The following is a 16682-nucleotide window of genomic DNA, read 5'->3' as shown; positions in this document are numbered from 1 at the left end:
AGACAAGGTACAAAACCATCTGTTCAATTGACGTGGGAAAACAAACACAAAAGCAACTGACTTCTTCAGTTAGGCACAATATGCTTTATCTTGGTTTTGAGTAATATATTTTGTGACAAACTACGCTAGTCTTTAAGAACAAGCAGTTCAACTTTTTATTCCCAAGATGGGGGGGACAGACGACGCCTACCTCACACACTCACAGTATCTTACAAAAAGCCATTTCCACACACATGCATTTCCTCACCTACTACTTAAAAAGCACCTACATTTTAAGAGGACAATTAAGAAACATGTAATACCTCAAAGGAAGTAATTATGTTGAACACACATTCCCAAATTGGATTTATTTATTCTGCTTATATATAAACTTGACCTATCACATAAACCTAGAAATAGTTTCATTCCAGGTTCTTAAAATAATGCCTAGAACCAACTCCAAAAACAATTGATCGACATATACCTTCAATATAAATGGACAAGGTAGACCCTTCACACTTAAACCAAAAAACAATCTAACTGCATCATAACCTCTTTTCTGCTACCTATCCAACATCCTGCTGAGACTGAAGTCTGAAATGCATTTTACAAAAGTGTCAGCTACCAAAACACTACCACAACTTACCTACCTTCTACAAATTGGAAGGGATTCCCAATCCACAAAGATCATAGCTACTTCCTAATCCTTAAATAATGAACTAACAACATATCCCTCTCTCATTCATGGTAACTCTCACAGCTCCCCACAGAGATCTACTAAACTGTAATTACAGATCATTATCTGTGCCTAAAATCAAGCACGTACATGTCTTAAGAACGGTAGTCTTAAACTGACCCGCCAAGCTGACTACCTGAAATCAAGACAGAAGTTACATATGAAGAACACACCGCAATCAAGGCAGTCAGATCTCCATTATAATAAAGATTTTATTATTCATTCCTGTTTCACATTGAGAGGAATACAGGTATAGCCAAGGAAAGTAACATCACTGCCAACTTAGGAAGGCAGTCTATTTCAGCAGTCTATATTTAAGAGCTAACATTAAGGGAAGACTGAATTAATTGCATTAATTATTGTAAGTTTCTCAGGAGACTAGTAAGAAACAGGTGCTTACAAAGGTTGCTTCCTAAACCAGACAAAAAACCTTATACTCCCACCCACTCCAGCCTTAAGTATCAGGGATTTTCTTTTGTCATTGCTAATGCTAATATCCCTTTATTTTGTCATATCTCAAGGACAACCTAATACCATCTCTCCACTATTATGCATACCTTCAAGCCTACGGTTTCCAATTAGCATATTTCATCCCCAAGAAAAAAAAATTCATGTCATATGTAGGAAATTCACTAAATTTTCTTTTCCAAAGATGCTCATTCTAAAATAAAAAGCTTAAGCTGACATAGTAAGCCTAAGCATCTAGCACAAGTCAGCTGACACGAACAATTTAAGCACTCTCCTGAATACAGGGTGAGGTAAGGACTTGAAATAGCAAAGGAAATAAGGTTCATTGATACTGTATCTATGATTCTTCATGCGGAATGACATGAGGCCAAACTGTGAGAGCCTAAGAAAAAAAACATTCACCTAGCTTTTAGATTTTTGGGTTACTAAAATAGCGATGCAAACAAGTGTAATTTGTCAATAGATCCACTGGCCTTTTTATTGATACCACTTAAAAAAAATATATTTTAAAATATTTTCTATGTTCTGCAATCAACTACTAAAAGAATACATACACACCCTACAAAAGAACAGTGGTGGACAGAAGGGGGATAATTTCTGAAATACTTTTTCATAAAAGCAGAATGCATAGTATGAATAACAAAGAGAATTTTCATTCAAAGCCAATGTTTAGGAACTTTTTTCTACTCCAAAAGAAGATGAGCAAGTCTGTATGGTTTTGCTTTTAAATATATACATAACTGCCCATTTTAGATATGAGAATTATAAACTCCTTGATTTTAGTGTTTTAGCACAGTGAATGACCATGAACTTCCATGCACCATATTGAATTACTTGGACTATCAAATAAAAACACAGCAATTAAACTTGTAAGTGAAAAAAAAATCAGATCCTCTCTTTTCCATAGAGCATATTTTGTTGCTAGTTTCATGCATTAAAAAATTAAGATAATCCTGTGCATGATTTCATGATACTTTTAGCTGTTCCACACACTACATGTATACAAGTCATGCAACAACATACTGCATCTGCTAATTTTCTTCTCAGTATAATTCAGTTGCTTCCACAAGCAAAAACCCCACTTTTTCAGAAATGCATGCCTTTGTAATCACTAGTTAGATATTTAAAACTTCTATAGCAAACAATATATAAAATTATCAAACAAGACATGTGACAGCATTCTTCTGAAGAGAAGTATTTCTAGCAATAGATTTACTATGAAGCATGGAACCACTGGAATAATTAGTTTTTACTACCATTCATATGGATAACAGCCAGTATTGACAGCTGACTATTGGTAAGTTATCAGGTGGTAATAAATGGGGGGGGACACAGGTGGGCAGGGAATGAATACTTGAACTGAGCACATTATTGAAGAGCTAACAAGAAAGTGAAGGTGAAATACTTAAAAAGTATGGTTTCAGTCACATGAACTCTAGCAGTTACTAAGTGGACTGCACAGCACCACAAAACAAACTGAAGTAGGTGCTCAGAAAACTCCTGGAAAACTGCCACAGAAAATACAAGTAGGCAAGGCTATTAAGAACTAATTCACTATTCAGCATTTTATGCCTCTGCATATCTTCTTTTAACATCACGCGAATAGCCACTTAATATATTTGTAATGATTTTCCTTTGTGTAAGTATTCCATACAGCTTTTAATCTTTAAGGTGTTTCATACAGTAATGTACTTAGCGTTACTAATTAATAATGTTGTGTATTCAACACTGATTAGTAATTTTTTAATTAGGCAATATGAGTATTCAGGGCCAAATGAAAGTCCTTTTGTTGCACATAATTAGAATGCGACACGGTTAAAAACAAATACACAACAACCCTGCTAGAAATGGTTTGCATTTAGAATCAAACCACATTTCATTCCAGTAGCTTTGAAATAGTCTTGGAAGCAGAAATTAACTGAAAGGACCAAAGTCTCCAGTTGTGACAGACTATTATTTTAACAACCCTCTTCATCAAACTCAGCATGCACATAGCAGCAATTGATACAAAAACAAACCTCTGCAGAAAGACTCTAACTTTATTGGAAGCTCAATTTAAATATGAGCTCAGACTTTTATGGGTTTTATAAACTAAAAATCAGATTAAGGAGTAGTTTTATATTATACTGACCATTGATCAAGTATAACTAAGAATGAAAAACAAATATCAAACATAAGTCTACAGTGGTGCTGTGATAAACTGTTACATTTAAATTTAATCAGAAAAGATTTAATAAACCTTGACAGAACAGAAAATCTCACAGAAATGAGGAAAGGAAGAGCAATCAAAGTAGAGCAATCAGGGCAAGGAAAAAGTATACCATTGAAAATGTGTTATTTCCTTTTCTATAAAAAATTTAACTTGAAATTATATTAAATGTAAAAAGAAATGCTAATTGCTTGGATGGAAAATCAGTAATTAATGCATTTTTGCTTTAGAATGCATTTAGGTAGAATACATTTTTGCTTTAGAAAAGCCCTAAGAAAATGGTGAAAATAAAATTCAAAATCAGTGAGAATGAGAAAAAATACAGTAATTCTATTTTATGTATAATTAACTGTGCATTTGCATGAGACAGACTGGAATAGATAACTAATCTGTTACATCTGTTTTCATATAAAGAACAGCAAAAGATGTTAAGAGAATAAATGGATTATTTTTCCCCCTCTCTGTTAAATGCAACAGGACTTCTGGTTCAGATAATTCCTTCTAAGAGTAAAGAATGGCTCAACAAAAACTCCATCAGAACACAAGCAGTAAATAAGTGCATGTATCTCCTTCCTAGAAAAACAGGGTAGCAAGTCTGTGTGTAATGGCTGACCTTGTTCGACACTAGCTAGCTCCTGTTAGACAAGAACTTTAACATGTTGTGGATTTGCCTGTACTCTGAAAGGATTACAAACACAACTACAAGGGTAAAGAACATGATGTGTTTCCCTATTCTATTAATACCAAGCGGAACACAAAATGCTTACATGACAATTAAGCAATTAACTCACAGGACTAAATGACAAATTGAAGGTTCACATGAGGGAAAAAAACAGAGGAGCTCACATTTATGTACAATCTTACCAGTGAACCTCAGCACATTTAAAAAAAATAAGGCTCATCATCCCTATGTTCCACTGACTTACAAGACTGATGATTCCCTCAGCATACCAGAATTTTGTGACTTCCATTTAGACATTCAAGGACCTTAACACTGACTTCTAGACTACAGCAATTAAGTACAAAAAAAACACCCCCAAAAACCCCAAACCCAACAACAACAAAAAAAACACACAAAAAAACCCTCAGCATAGGCTGGAGAAACATGGGGAAATTATACTAAGTTTTTCTATACCACTGAACCCCTTCTTATCAAACGTTTTCCAAAGAAAAATGGTAGAGATTCAAAATTAGTAATGAACAACAAAAGCATTCAAAGTGAAAAAACAGATGTTCTTATACTTCATTCTGTATGTTTCTATGGCACTACTATTACTGCTTTGTCAATTTAAAAGACAGAAATGTGCCAAAGCAAGCAACCTAGAGCAGAAAGGCAGGTCTTTAGAAGAAGAACTATACCTGAATGAGTCTCAAAGAAGAGAGTCTAGCTTCTGGATTTCAGCAATGAAACAGTAAAGAAGTGAACATGCATCAGGTATGACAAAAAACTAATGGTCAATTAATAAAAAGAAGAAATGAAAGACATGTGAACAAAACTAAGTAAAAGCAGCATGAACTATAACCATCTAGATATACACATAAAACAGCCACTTGCATTTCTAGCAAAACACAAAATCACAGTAGGTTACAACACACATATGCCAGACAAAATGAAAAGAGCAGACATCATATTGCACATTTAGGACAACTAACTAGAAACTACATGCTAAGCATGCTAAAAAGCACCTTCTACAAGCTTAGAGAAATAGCAGCTTTTTCTAGTCACAGCCTGCCATGCTGGTACTTTGGCCAGAGAATTTGAATTTGCTTACCTCCTGTAAAAGATCTGCCTGCTCAATGGCTTTGAGAACATTTTTCTTGGAAGTCTCCTGAACTTCCCCTCCTAAAAGGAACTCATCCAGAATGAAATACGCTTTTTCAAAATTGAAGATGATATCAAGTTCACATACCTAAAAAGAACATCAAGCATTACTGTAAAATGAAAGGATACTATCTATTGAGGTACAGCCTCTCAAAACTTAACTTGTTCACACCTTCACTAAACTTCAAATCAACACGTTAGACTGAAACTATAACCTTTTAAGAAGTGTATGTGTGGGGAAATCAGTCCTTTGAGAAAAAAAAAAAATGAAAAATTCTTTTTTTTTTTTTTGCTTGCATTAAAATCAGTTATAGCAACCTCTTTGAAAAGTGTTTTCATTGTTAGAAAGGGATCGATTCACAACTGTCAGTCTGATGTGGCTCTTCATGAGGCAAAACAGTATCTCTAATAAAAGTTCTCTTCTTGCCTGCTGTATTCAAAGGCAGATCACGCAATCTTACAGAAAAATTTGAGAACACAATAATCTCAAATTTCTTATTCATCCTGTGCATTTCCCAGTCAGAAGAACTAGGAAGGAAGAAGGATGAGCAGTGTTTTTTTCTAAAACTGCTAATATACATTACTACAGTTGTTTGTGTTTGCTATCTGGGTAAGCAGATGTCTGCCTTTTCTTTCCTTACACCTCCTGCTAGTTTCACAATGAAGTGCCTCCTTGGGAAGCAAATCTAAGAAGTGCTTATGCACTACAGCAGTGCCAGGGAGAAGAAAGCTGGGTGCTTGGATAGAAACCTAAGGGTAAGATTTTATCTGACCTCAAGTGAGACTACTACAAAAATAAATACAGGCAATTAACACCAGATTAATAACAGTTCTTCTCCTAAATTAGTAATTTAATTTTGCGTATTTTAACAGTTATATAGGCAACTCTCAGTTTAGTTTGGCCAAGCAAGCAACATAAAATGTGTTAGATACACCTTTTCAACAGCTAGTTGATCATGTTTTTTAAAAGTGCTGTGGGCATAAAACAAAATGACATGATACAAAGATACTGTGAATCTATAAAAATTAAAAAGAAATTACTAACTCACACTGCCAAAATACTTGTCAAGAAGTTCTACATAGCGATGAATTATTTCCAGAGTTATTAATTCATTGTCCTGATCTTCAATAGCACAGCAGAAATAGAGGCTTGCGTATCTGTAATAACAAAATAATCTTGATGTTAGCATAAGAACACCAGCAAAATGAATGCACTTGAAATGCATTATGTTCTCAGGAGTCCTTCATACTCAAGTTTACCATACTGTTACTCTAAATCAACAGCCATGCAAGTTCTAGCAAAGAATGACTGAAAGACCAGCAGACACATGCATGTACAATAGGGATCTGCCTCGAGTCAAGCAAGACTTCAAGTCTTTACCATCCTTTAGCTGATGGAATTAAATTAGGCTAAGAAGTGGCTGGAAAAGGAAATGTATTTGTTTTTTTGGCCTCTTGGCAGAGTTCTGAGACAAGATATTTTCTCTACTATCTGTAACATCCAAATACTGCTATACTAATCAACAGATTCAATCTTAAATTTCTATCACACAAGCTACACACAGAGATATTAAAAACTACAGAAAATGCCTTGGGAAAGATAATTTGAATTAGCAATTAGGATTTGGTCTTTGTAGAGAATTTAACAAATGCCCAAAAAACTCCAAAACTAACACTAATGTCGTATATTCCAATTGCTATTAAGTCAACAACTCAATCACTACCAAGTGTTCTGGTATCAGACTAATGAGAGGCCATTGACTAGTTTCTAGCAATGCACTTCCACCTCGGAAGACAGGGAATTCTTTACTTCAGATATAATCTTGAGTTCCACTTCAACAAAAAGACCATCCAATTCTACTGTGTGCTACCATACACTTGTTCATGTTTTAAAAAGCTGATGCAAAACCAAAACAGGAATGAAAGCTGAAAAACCCACTTAGTCTTTTCTGAAGTGCCAAAACCATATGCCATATACATGGCACAAATTAAATTTGAAGTAACACGTGTTGTATCTGATAATTTACATGGACCAGAAACAGCTTTTGTTTTCCTGCTTAAAGAGGACAACTGGCTACATTACGCACCCTGAGTAGCCAGCCCTATTTAAAAATAAGTCATTCTGATGTGAATGCCAAGTTTAAGATGCACATTTGTTCCCCATGCAAATAAACACAGCTTTTAAACGTTACACATTTTATCAGCTCAGATTTTGTAAGCCCCAAAGAAACAGTCAGGATTTTTGGCTAGAAAATGAAGTTGTGTTTTGTAGTACGTTCAAATTTGTCTCCCAGTCACTTAACTAGCATCATCTATGACCTGAAAGTCTCACACACACACACTCTGCTCTAGCTGAGTCAAACTACTGCGGCTTCATTGTGAACAACTAATCAGAATAACTTTTATTCAGAAGTTTTAAACTATTATAAAAAAAATTACTGCCTACAACTTCTTTCCATCCTACCACAAAACATGACGGGGGGGAAGAAAGGAAGACAGCTCCGTTGAAGCACTTTAATTCCCTTGCTCTTTCATCTCTTCACCATGGTGACTTGTCAGCTCATCAAAAGTTCTATCTAAGCACAGTTCTTTTGATTTTACACTGTTGTGTTTGTGTCTCACTAATTCTTCAAGGACATTTACAGTCACTGTAGTAGCTTGCAAGATTCAATCTGTATAAGGCATGTTTTAGACAAAACTAAAAAAGTATTGAAAAGTGATACTGTAAAGAAAAAACATTTTTTTCAAAGCTGCTGAGGAATTTAGAAGTCAAACTGCATGTTATCGTATTTCATTGTAGAAAAAAGAGCTTTGGCATATTAGCTGACATTTACATTAATTACCAGCACTCAGACCAAATCCATCTAAACAAAGCTTTCTTCCTATTCAGATGAGCAGCACTGATTATGACCAAGTGTAGCTAAACTGTTCCCTTACAGTGCTCAAACACAAGTTGAATCACATACCAGCGGACCTTATCCAATCAAATTTGACTCAAATATTTGGAATTTATCCACATGGGACAGTCCTTTTGTGCTTCCCTATTGCTTAAGGGTCTCTTGATGCACAGAACTATTTTATTCAAATACCCCTAAAAAAAAGAGGGGGCGGGGGAGGAAGGGAGAGAGAGGGAGACTACCTAACAAAATACTTTCCTGGAAAGTGGTCTGTTCTCAGTGTCCTCATTTAAAAGAAAACCTAATATACTTTTGAAGGACGTTATTTGGCAGCTAGTGAGTAGACTACACATTTAAGCTCTGCCAACTGCAGTTCTGGAGAAAGAATACTGAGAAACAAAAACTACTCAGTGGGCATCTTAACACAAAATGGAGGCCAGGGTATCTATCGTTATACACGGATAATATTTTTCAAAGTATTTTTTAACTAACAACCGTAACTAATGAATCACTATTCAACAAGAGAAAACAAATGCAGATTCAATAAGCCTACATGGCAAATAGTGAAAGAGTATACACAAGTCAGCCATCATTGCAAAGGGCATGAGCATACTGCAAAGGTACACCTTTCTTCAGGCCCAAATTCTCAAAGGAAATAATTTATTGGCAGGCCAGGGCTTCAGAAAAAAAGCGTCCACACAGTCTAAAACAGATAAACCAGAGGTTTTGCCAAGTGCAGAAGTTTACATGGAAAGTGTCCATACAAAGACGGGTAGATTATTGCACTGGGACTGAAAGACTTCTGCTCTGCAAAAGTGTTGTTTCCTCCCAATGAGCCTGACGGAAACCTGTCTTTTGTATGCACCCAATGAAAAGGCAAACCCTCATAGTAAAGTATGCCATATCACACAAAAGCAAATGTAGTGCAGTCTGGAAGAAATATTCTGCTCTTTTTATTCCTATTGCAATTGTGGGGGACATTCCTCAGTAGGTATTAGTAACAGAATCCTCAGCCCCAAGTCAGCTTCTTACACTCATTTAGGGAAACTCTTTATGATAAACATCCTTCACTTGTCAGAAGGGGGACCAAAAAACAGAGACACAAAAAACAGTTTGGAAAAATCATTTAAGAATGCAATATTGAATAGAAGAACAAAAAGGAAACACAGGAAGTATAAATACTCATACAAATTCCTGCCTTCAGGTAGATAACTTTAGTAGGTTTTTTGTGGAAGGAAACAGAAATTCATGAACCTCCCCCCCCTCACAACAGTTGCACTAGTTCAGTAGCAGGAAGCCTCACAATTGGCAGGCTATGCTTCAGCAGAAATCTCCACTACTCCTCTGCTCGCAGCCAGGTTCAGTAATTAATTCTGCTTGGGGATCAAGTCACTGTGGACAGAGCATAACCTGCAAATCCACCAGTTCAGTGGTGTTCTACTAAACAAGAAAACACCTGCTTGAAGTCATCCCTGGAAGTCTGTCACCAGATAAAGCTGCAAGCCATAAGACTGTTGGCATCTATGTCACATTGCATGTAAATTCTAACTGCAGAAATGTAAAGCCTACAGAGCTCGGCAAGAGCAGAGCTTAACTGCAAATGACAACCAAGCAGTCTTAAAGAGGCAGATAGGTGCTTAAGGGAGCCCAAGAATCTAGGATTTGGTGATAGTCTACCATAGTTGACCCAGTGAAAAATGGGACCACCAAAGTTGTGCTTGGCAAAAGATTTTTTTCCTCCTCCATAAAACTTACACATTTCTTTAATAAAACAAGAAGTTCTGAGACTCTAAGACAGGCAGAGCAGTCATTATTCAAAGACACAGAAATCAACAATAACAACACTAACCAAGATCAGCATTTCTTTTAAAGTTTCTCATTTCAGCAACGCTATACCCCCCAGCAGTTTTAGAAATGAACATAAGCTTGTTACTGGTAATCCTCTAAGAAAAAGCTGCTGCTTTTTGATGCTGAGGTCCTCCTAGTGCTATGCAAACTAGAATCCTGTACAAAGAGGACCTGATCAAGTTAAAACAACCAAACTTAAGTACCTAATTCACTGTAATAAATGCATTCAATTTTACAGAGCCACCTAATCAACACCACAGTAACATTTTTAACAGATAAAACTGGTAGTTAAGACATACATAAAGAAACATAGGGATCACGTCAACTTCTGGGCACGTACCACTAGCCACGGGACGGCACCTTAGCTCAAAGTATTTTGAGCCCAAAAGGCACGCTATTTGCAGAATGTGCTCTTTGTTGTTTCTTTCAGTAAAGGTGAGGGTAAAAAAAAGTTTTAAAACTTATTTTTCCATAAGTGTTTAATACAACCTATATTATGGTTATTTTATGTTAAACAATAAGATAATTGCCTCAACATTAAGGACAGCACAAGCTATGACAGCTTTATAACTTTATACTGCAAATACAGTTCCAAACTGACATATAAAAGCAAAGTCACAATCCTTAATCCAATTACCAATCAACAATAATCAAGTCTCATGATCTCAGTTAACCAAATGCTAACAAAGTAAAATTTACAAAAAAATCAGTTATTCTGCAATTTCTGATTTTGACTGCAATATACTACACGAGAAAAATAACTAATACAGCCAGAAGCTAAATAGTGAACAGCTGAAATCTTCAAGGGCAAAAAGTGTGCGTGTGAGGGAATCACATCCTATCTTAAGTTCCTTTAAGTAAAATTAGAAATGTTAAATGTTAACACATTTCTCTGTCACAAGGGGAAAGCTGCATAAACTTCTACCCTATACACTCCAATACTATTACAATTTCTAAAATGACAAAACGTGAAGAGTGATCATTAACTGTGTTTGCTAAGTTTCTAATCAGTTGTCTGCAGATGACTCCCTCTCTATTTTCATAAAATGCAATTGTTGTTGGCTTCCCATATTTGAATTTCTTTTTTTCCAGCAAGTCACTTCCAATCTCTATTTGTCTCTAAGTGAGTTCACATCTTTTTTCAATCTTCTAGTGTCTACCAGCCTGAAAAACCCTCTTCCAAACTGACTGCACAATATATACATCTCAATTCATTAACCATGTCAAAAACAGTGCACCTTTCCACCTATGTTTTGTAGCTCTAAAGAAAAAAATTAAGAAGGCAACAATAACTTGTCCATTATCAATGCTACATGTATGAAACCAAGGAAAATAAAAGTTAAAACCCATCTGAATGTGTGTGAATAAAGACATTGACTTCTATTTTCTTTGAAGTTTCATTCAGAAATTATCATATAAGGATAAAATTCTAAAGAGCTAAAGAGGTTAATTGAAATAGTCCAGCTTTCCTAATAAATATCAAGATAAGTATTAAAAGGCAGCAAAAGCTACCGGCTTGCCAATTTTGCATTTGAGTTCATCCTGTTCTTGCAAAAATGAGACCCTTGAGTATGCTTCTAATAATGTCAACCATTCTTTGAGTCGCAATATCTAGATCAGTTCTCTCTTACACCTGAAATGTTGACAGTAAATACACTCTAAAAACAAGAATAGCACATCAATTTGAGCAATTTAAGACTCATAATAGCAATATGCACATGCAACATGTACAATAGCACTATGTACATACTTTTATAGCTTATACTGAAAAACATTTGCACCATGAGGTAGAGATCCTTCCCAATAATAGATAAGACAAGAACAGATATTAGTAGAGATACTCAAAAGCCTTTTGTCTGCTGGCAATTTCACAAGCCACACAAAGTTGCTGCAGGTGTGTTGCTCTTTTAGCCACCCACCTTTCAGAAAGTATTAGACTGCAACTATTATGGTTGTCTTCTTGGGATTATCTACTTTTGACCCAACATCTCCCTTTTCAAAGAAATCATACTAGTTGGTACTCATCAACTTTAATTACAGTGTGATGACTGGAAAAAGTCTGTCTCAAACCTAAAAGCTGTTATTGCCATCAGATACAGGAATTTTAACTACCACCTCTTCTACCCAGTCCTGGTGATGCTTTAGCCTTACGAAACTTCCCAAAAAAGCAAAAGTAGAACAAGATTTGAGATGTTCATTAGCTTGATACAAGCTTATCTTCAGCAAAATTTCATAGGCCAATTGTGCTGGATTGGTTTGCACAGTGAAATAGGCTACTGCAGTCAGGTGTGCACAACAGCAGTCTAGCAGATGGACTGCAGTATACATCCAGTAGAAAACGGTCTAGATAGATCTCACATAAAATCTCTTCATTCTCGACTATAGGACCCACAGCACTCTGAGATGCATAAACACCACAACTTTCAGCAATTTAAACAGTCACACCCAAATTTCCACCAGTTCGCTAGACATAAAAGGACGTAAGTAGTTGTTAACAACAATAAACAGGGAGGGAAAACAGCTGTCTGGAACCAACTCACCTCCAGAACAGCTACTGCTGTTCCAGACTGGGCAAGGAAGGGAACAGACTGGCCTACTCATGCCTAATTTTTCTGATCTAGTCCCATAAAAGCCCAGCTAAGACAGCACTTGCAGGCATTATCGCTTAAGGGAACAGACAAAGAATTTGAGCAAGCTTGTCTACATTTATCTACAAGAAGTTCTGTGATGAAATAGAGAAGCAGAATTAAAAACTGTGTATGCTTTCTTTAAGCACAGCCTTACACATTGTTCCTCCTCTTTCCTCCTCCTTGTATTAAAGAACTATATGCATTAATAGACTGGTAACATTCATGTGCATGACATTACATGCATTGATGTATATATGAAACCAGGACTTAAAACACCTAAACCTTTTCGATTCTACCCATTTGGTATACTGGAAAAGAGTTACAAACTCTTTGTCTCTGCTGTAGTTCTCTCTATCCTCCTTACAGAGAGGATGCAACAATATTTATTGCAGGGCACAAATTATTTACCATCTCAAAGAGAAAATAAGAATGCATAAATCTTCTGAAGTTTATAACTAACTAGGGAAGGGAGATAAGGTTTTGTAGCACCAGCTTTAGGTGGAAGAGATGCAGCCTACCAAATCAGGGTGAGATTACTGTTATTTGTTACAGAAAATTATTTTCACACTTCTATGTTGAAATACATTCTAAAGATCAACACAAAGCTAAAAAATGCTTGCCAGATACTCCTAGAAAAGTTAGGGAATAACTGAGAAATTAATCTATTGTAAAGACAATTATATAGTACTTCCACCAAAAGAAAGCTAGCCATGATTTCTTCAATTAGGAGAAAATTCTTTTCATATTCATAGCCAAAAAAAACCCCAAACCAACAAAAAACAGAGTAGGTACTCTGAAAGAACAGAGTACCTTATTTCTATGAGCCTTTAAAAGCAAGTTACATTTGTAGGTGATTTATGAAGTCAATGCTGGAGGTAAATGTTTATAAAATTTAGTTTTTCTTTATTACCTATTAAATCTTACATGTTTCGTATTTCTATGCCTTTATGTACTGCGTGAATCTTAACAGAGAACTAAGAACCACCACTTCTTATGAAAGTAGAAGGAAACCTCATTTCTTTTCTTCAGCACATTTCTAAACGCATGAGTGATTTTCCACACATGAATGATTCCTACTTGGTTATCAAATTAGATTCAACGGAAAAGTCAGTCTTCTTCACAACCAGCAGAGGGAAGGATAAAAAAAACAACAAAAAGGGAAAAAAAACCCCAAACCTTCATTATTTGCTTGCTACTTATTACACTCTTTGTGATGTATGGCAATTACGAGGTTAGTGAGACAGAACAACCTTTTGTAGACAATCTTCAGGTCTCTCCATTCCAGGAAGCTGCACATTTTCGGTTTGCGGGCTAATACTGTTTGAACAAGTTCCCTTGTGATTTTCTTCTTTTCTTTGTCAGATAATGGGACATACCACTTCTGGAGTCTCAGCTTCCCCTGGCGACTAAAAAGCAACATAAACTGCATCTGTTGAATTAGAAGAAGGAAAGAAAAAAAATGGGGGATTAATCTCAGTCTCTTAGTTCTAAAAAGATTTCTGTGAGGAAAACCAAACAGGAAGCAAGATAGCCATCCAAACCCCTAACTACATTATGTATTTCTATAGCGGTGGCAGATGTTACACAAGATTTGAAGTACCAATAATACAAAGGATTCCGCTGGACGAGGGCAGTCAAAGCAAAGATACTAGGAAGGATAGACAAGTTTCAGAAAAGGGCATCAGAACCACCAGGTAGCGAGTAAATACACCCAAATTTCAGACAAATCATGTTCGGCACTGGTATGGTTGCATTTGCGTTTAGTACAGAAAACGATAAAAAACCAGCACAGCCGCCTCCTCAAATACCCAAACTGATTTTCAATTCACCGGATTAGAGCCTTACAGCAGGAGCAATTTGCACTTAAGATCTTTCTGAAAAGCCTCAGAATACTTTAAAAGGCATTAAATCTCCCAATGGAGAGTCCTACGGCATAGAAAAGCCTAGTCTTTTCTCACATTACACAAAAGGAGTAGAGATTAAGTGCTTTCCCTGCGGTCCTATGTTCCAGGTCTCGCTTCCTCCAAAGGAGTGATGTTGCAATAATATTTTAAGAGGAACTTGTCGGCTGTGTTTTCCAGCAGCTGTAACATTAAAGGAAAAGGCCTTCCCCCCCCCCCTTTCCCTCAAAGTTGTATTGGGCTGAGGAAGTTTCCCAGGCAATATGACAGACGTGAAACCCGATAAGAAAGCCCAGCGTAGTCCCGGGTGACAAGTCCGACCAGCGGCAGCACAGACAAGAGGCGGCAGCAGCAGCCGCTCCGAAGCCCAGCGGTGCCGGGGCGCTCCCTCCGTGGGGACAGCCCTTCGATCCCGCAGCCGCCCTCCCCTCCGGTCGACACCGCCACCACAATACTCCGTCGCGTTCCCCTGCCTTCAGGCGACCCTCCCGGCTCCCCGCCGTCCCCGAGCTGCCGCCCCAGCTCCTCCCCACGCGGGAGCGGTCACGGGCGACCCGAGACGCGCGCCGGCCGCTCGGACGAAGGGCGGCCGCAGAGGTGCGGGCCCGCCTTGACCCGTGAGGAGAGCAGCACCCGCTCCCTTCTTCCGCCGGGCGAGGGGCAGCCGCCGCCCGTCCCAGCCCAGGGTGCGGAGGGGGGGGGAAGCGCTGCCACCGGGGCTACGCCTCGCTCGCTACAGTGTGGTTGTATGTTGGGGGGGTGGGGGAGGGCAAGACGGAGAGCCGCCAGCCGCCCTCTCTCTCGGCTACTAACAGCCGCTCCCCGGGGAAGGCTGGAGAGGAGGGGTCCCGCAATCCGGGGCAGGGAGAACACCCCCCGCGTCCCGTCGCACCCCACGGCAGGCTCCGCATCCCGATGTGGTGAGGGAGGCGAAGCCGTCTCCACGCGGCAGTGCTCACCGTGCCCCGGGGGGAGAAGGAGGACGCGGCACCGCTACCCAGGCTGCTGCCGCCGCGGCTGCCGAACGGGACTGAGGGGAGGGGAGATGCCGACAGCCCGAGCCCGGCGCGAGCGCGCGCGCGCCTCAACGGCCACCCCTTTCCCCCACCCCCAACTTGGGCAGGTCAGGGCGGGGCCGGGCTCACGGACGCCGCTCCCGGGCGGGGGGGCGGGGAAGGAAGGGGGCGGGGCCTGGAGGCGCCGCCGTTTCCCCTCCTTCCTCTCCGAACAAAACTTTATTAGCTCGGCGGCTCGCGGGGTCGGGGGGTTCGTGATGGGGCGTGAGATGAGTGCATGCGCAGTGCGGCGAGGCGGGGGGAGGGGGCTGAGCTCCCTCGTCGGCACCCAATCGGGGAGCTCAGCGCGGCGGCGGGCGGGAGGAGTGAAGCACGGTATTAACCAATGAGAGGGGAGGACAGGGCGGCGAGGGAGGAGCTGGCTGCGGCGGCGGTGGGAAGGGCTGGGACAGGAGGCGGAGTTAACCTAATCCGCGTGGCCCGAATTAGGATAGGGCAACAGCAGGCGCGGCAACAGCCAACCAGAAAGCGCAATGCAAATACCGGTCCGCAAACAGCCAATGGGCCGGCGAGGCACAGAGTTGGGGAAATGACATCAGTCAATCAGGCGCCCGGAGATTGAGACTCCTCCTTGGTTCTCCCCATCCCCAGGCGGCGGGGGGGGGGGGGGAAAGGAGGGGAGTCCGGACCGGGCCTGCGCCGCGCTGTGTTTCCTTCCAGCACGTGCGCGCCCCGCATTGAGGGGGGGGAAGTGGGGGGTGGAGGCAGAGGCGCGCGCGGGGCGGGTCACGTGTGGCGGGGAGCCGTTGGGCGGAAGGCTCTCCCCGTGAGGGGGGCGCTCGGTACCGGCCGTGGGGAGCCGGGCTGGGGCGGGCGGTACCCCGCTTCCCCGGAAGGTTGTTTCCCCAAAGTCACCTTGATTGCGAGCGGTAATTAGAGTCGCAGGATGAGCCGCCGTCGTATATTTAGCGGTGTTGTGTTTCGTAAATGCAGTTATTTTTTATGCTTTTTCATTCATGTGCCGCTAAAGAGGTTTTCCGTGCCAAAACAGCTTAATTTGGGGTTTGGTCGTCTGGTTTTGGTTTTTTTGTGGTTGATTGGGGTTTTTTAGTTCTGGTGGAGGTAGGTTGAAAATACATGGATGAAATTTTAGTTGAAAGAAATTTAGAGACGTGT

The 16682-nt window shown here is 39.7% G+C and overlaps 1 protein-coding gene across 4 annotated transcripts in view; it reads right to left on the bottom strand.

The window, feature by feature from the left end:
- Nucleotides 1–15611, bottom strand: part of AP1S2 (adaptor related protein complex 1 subunit sigma 2) — a 31776-nt gene extending 16165 nt beyond the window's left edge. For 2 of the 4 annotated variants that reach the window (XM_054813227.1, XM_054813230.1), the window contains exons 1-4: nt 15450–15607; nt 13840–14018; nt 6264–6372; nt 5165–5302 (exon numbers count right to left, since the gene is read on the bottom strand). In XM_054813227.1, the coding sequence (XP_054669202.1) occupies nt 5165–5302; nt 6264–6372; nt 13840–14018 (426 nt within the window). In that variant the 5' untranslated portion in view covers nt 15450–15607. Of the gene's footprint in view, nt 1–5164; nt 5303–6263; nt 6373–13839; nt 14019–15449 lie in introns of all 4 variants that reach the window. The other 2 variants (XM_054813226.1, XM_054813228.1) reach the window with 2 other exon arrangements.
- Between the last annotated feature and the right edge of the window lie 1071 nt (nt 15612–16682).

The sequence above is a fragment of the Grus americana genome, chromosome 1 (genome assembly GCF_028858705.1).
Source record: "Grus americana isolate bGruAme1 chromosome 1, bGruAme1.mat, whole genome shotgun sequence".
NCBI lineage: Eukaryota > Metazoa > Chordata > Aves > Gruiformes > Gruidae > Grus > Grus americana.
Note: the sequence above shows the minus strand (reverse complement) of the source record. Positions and strands in the feature narration are given on the sequence as shown.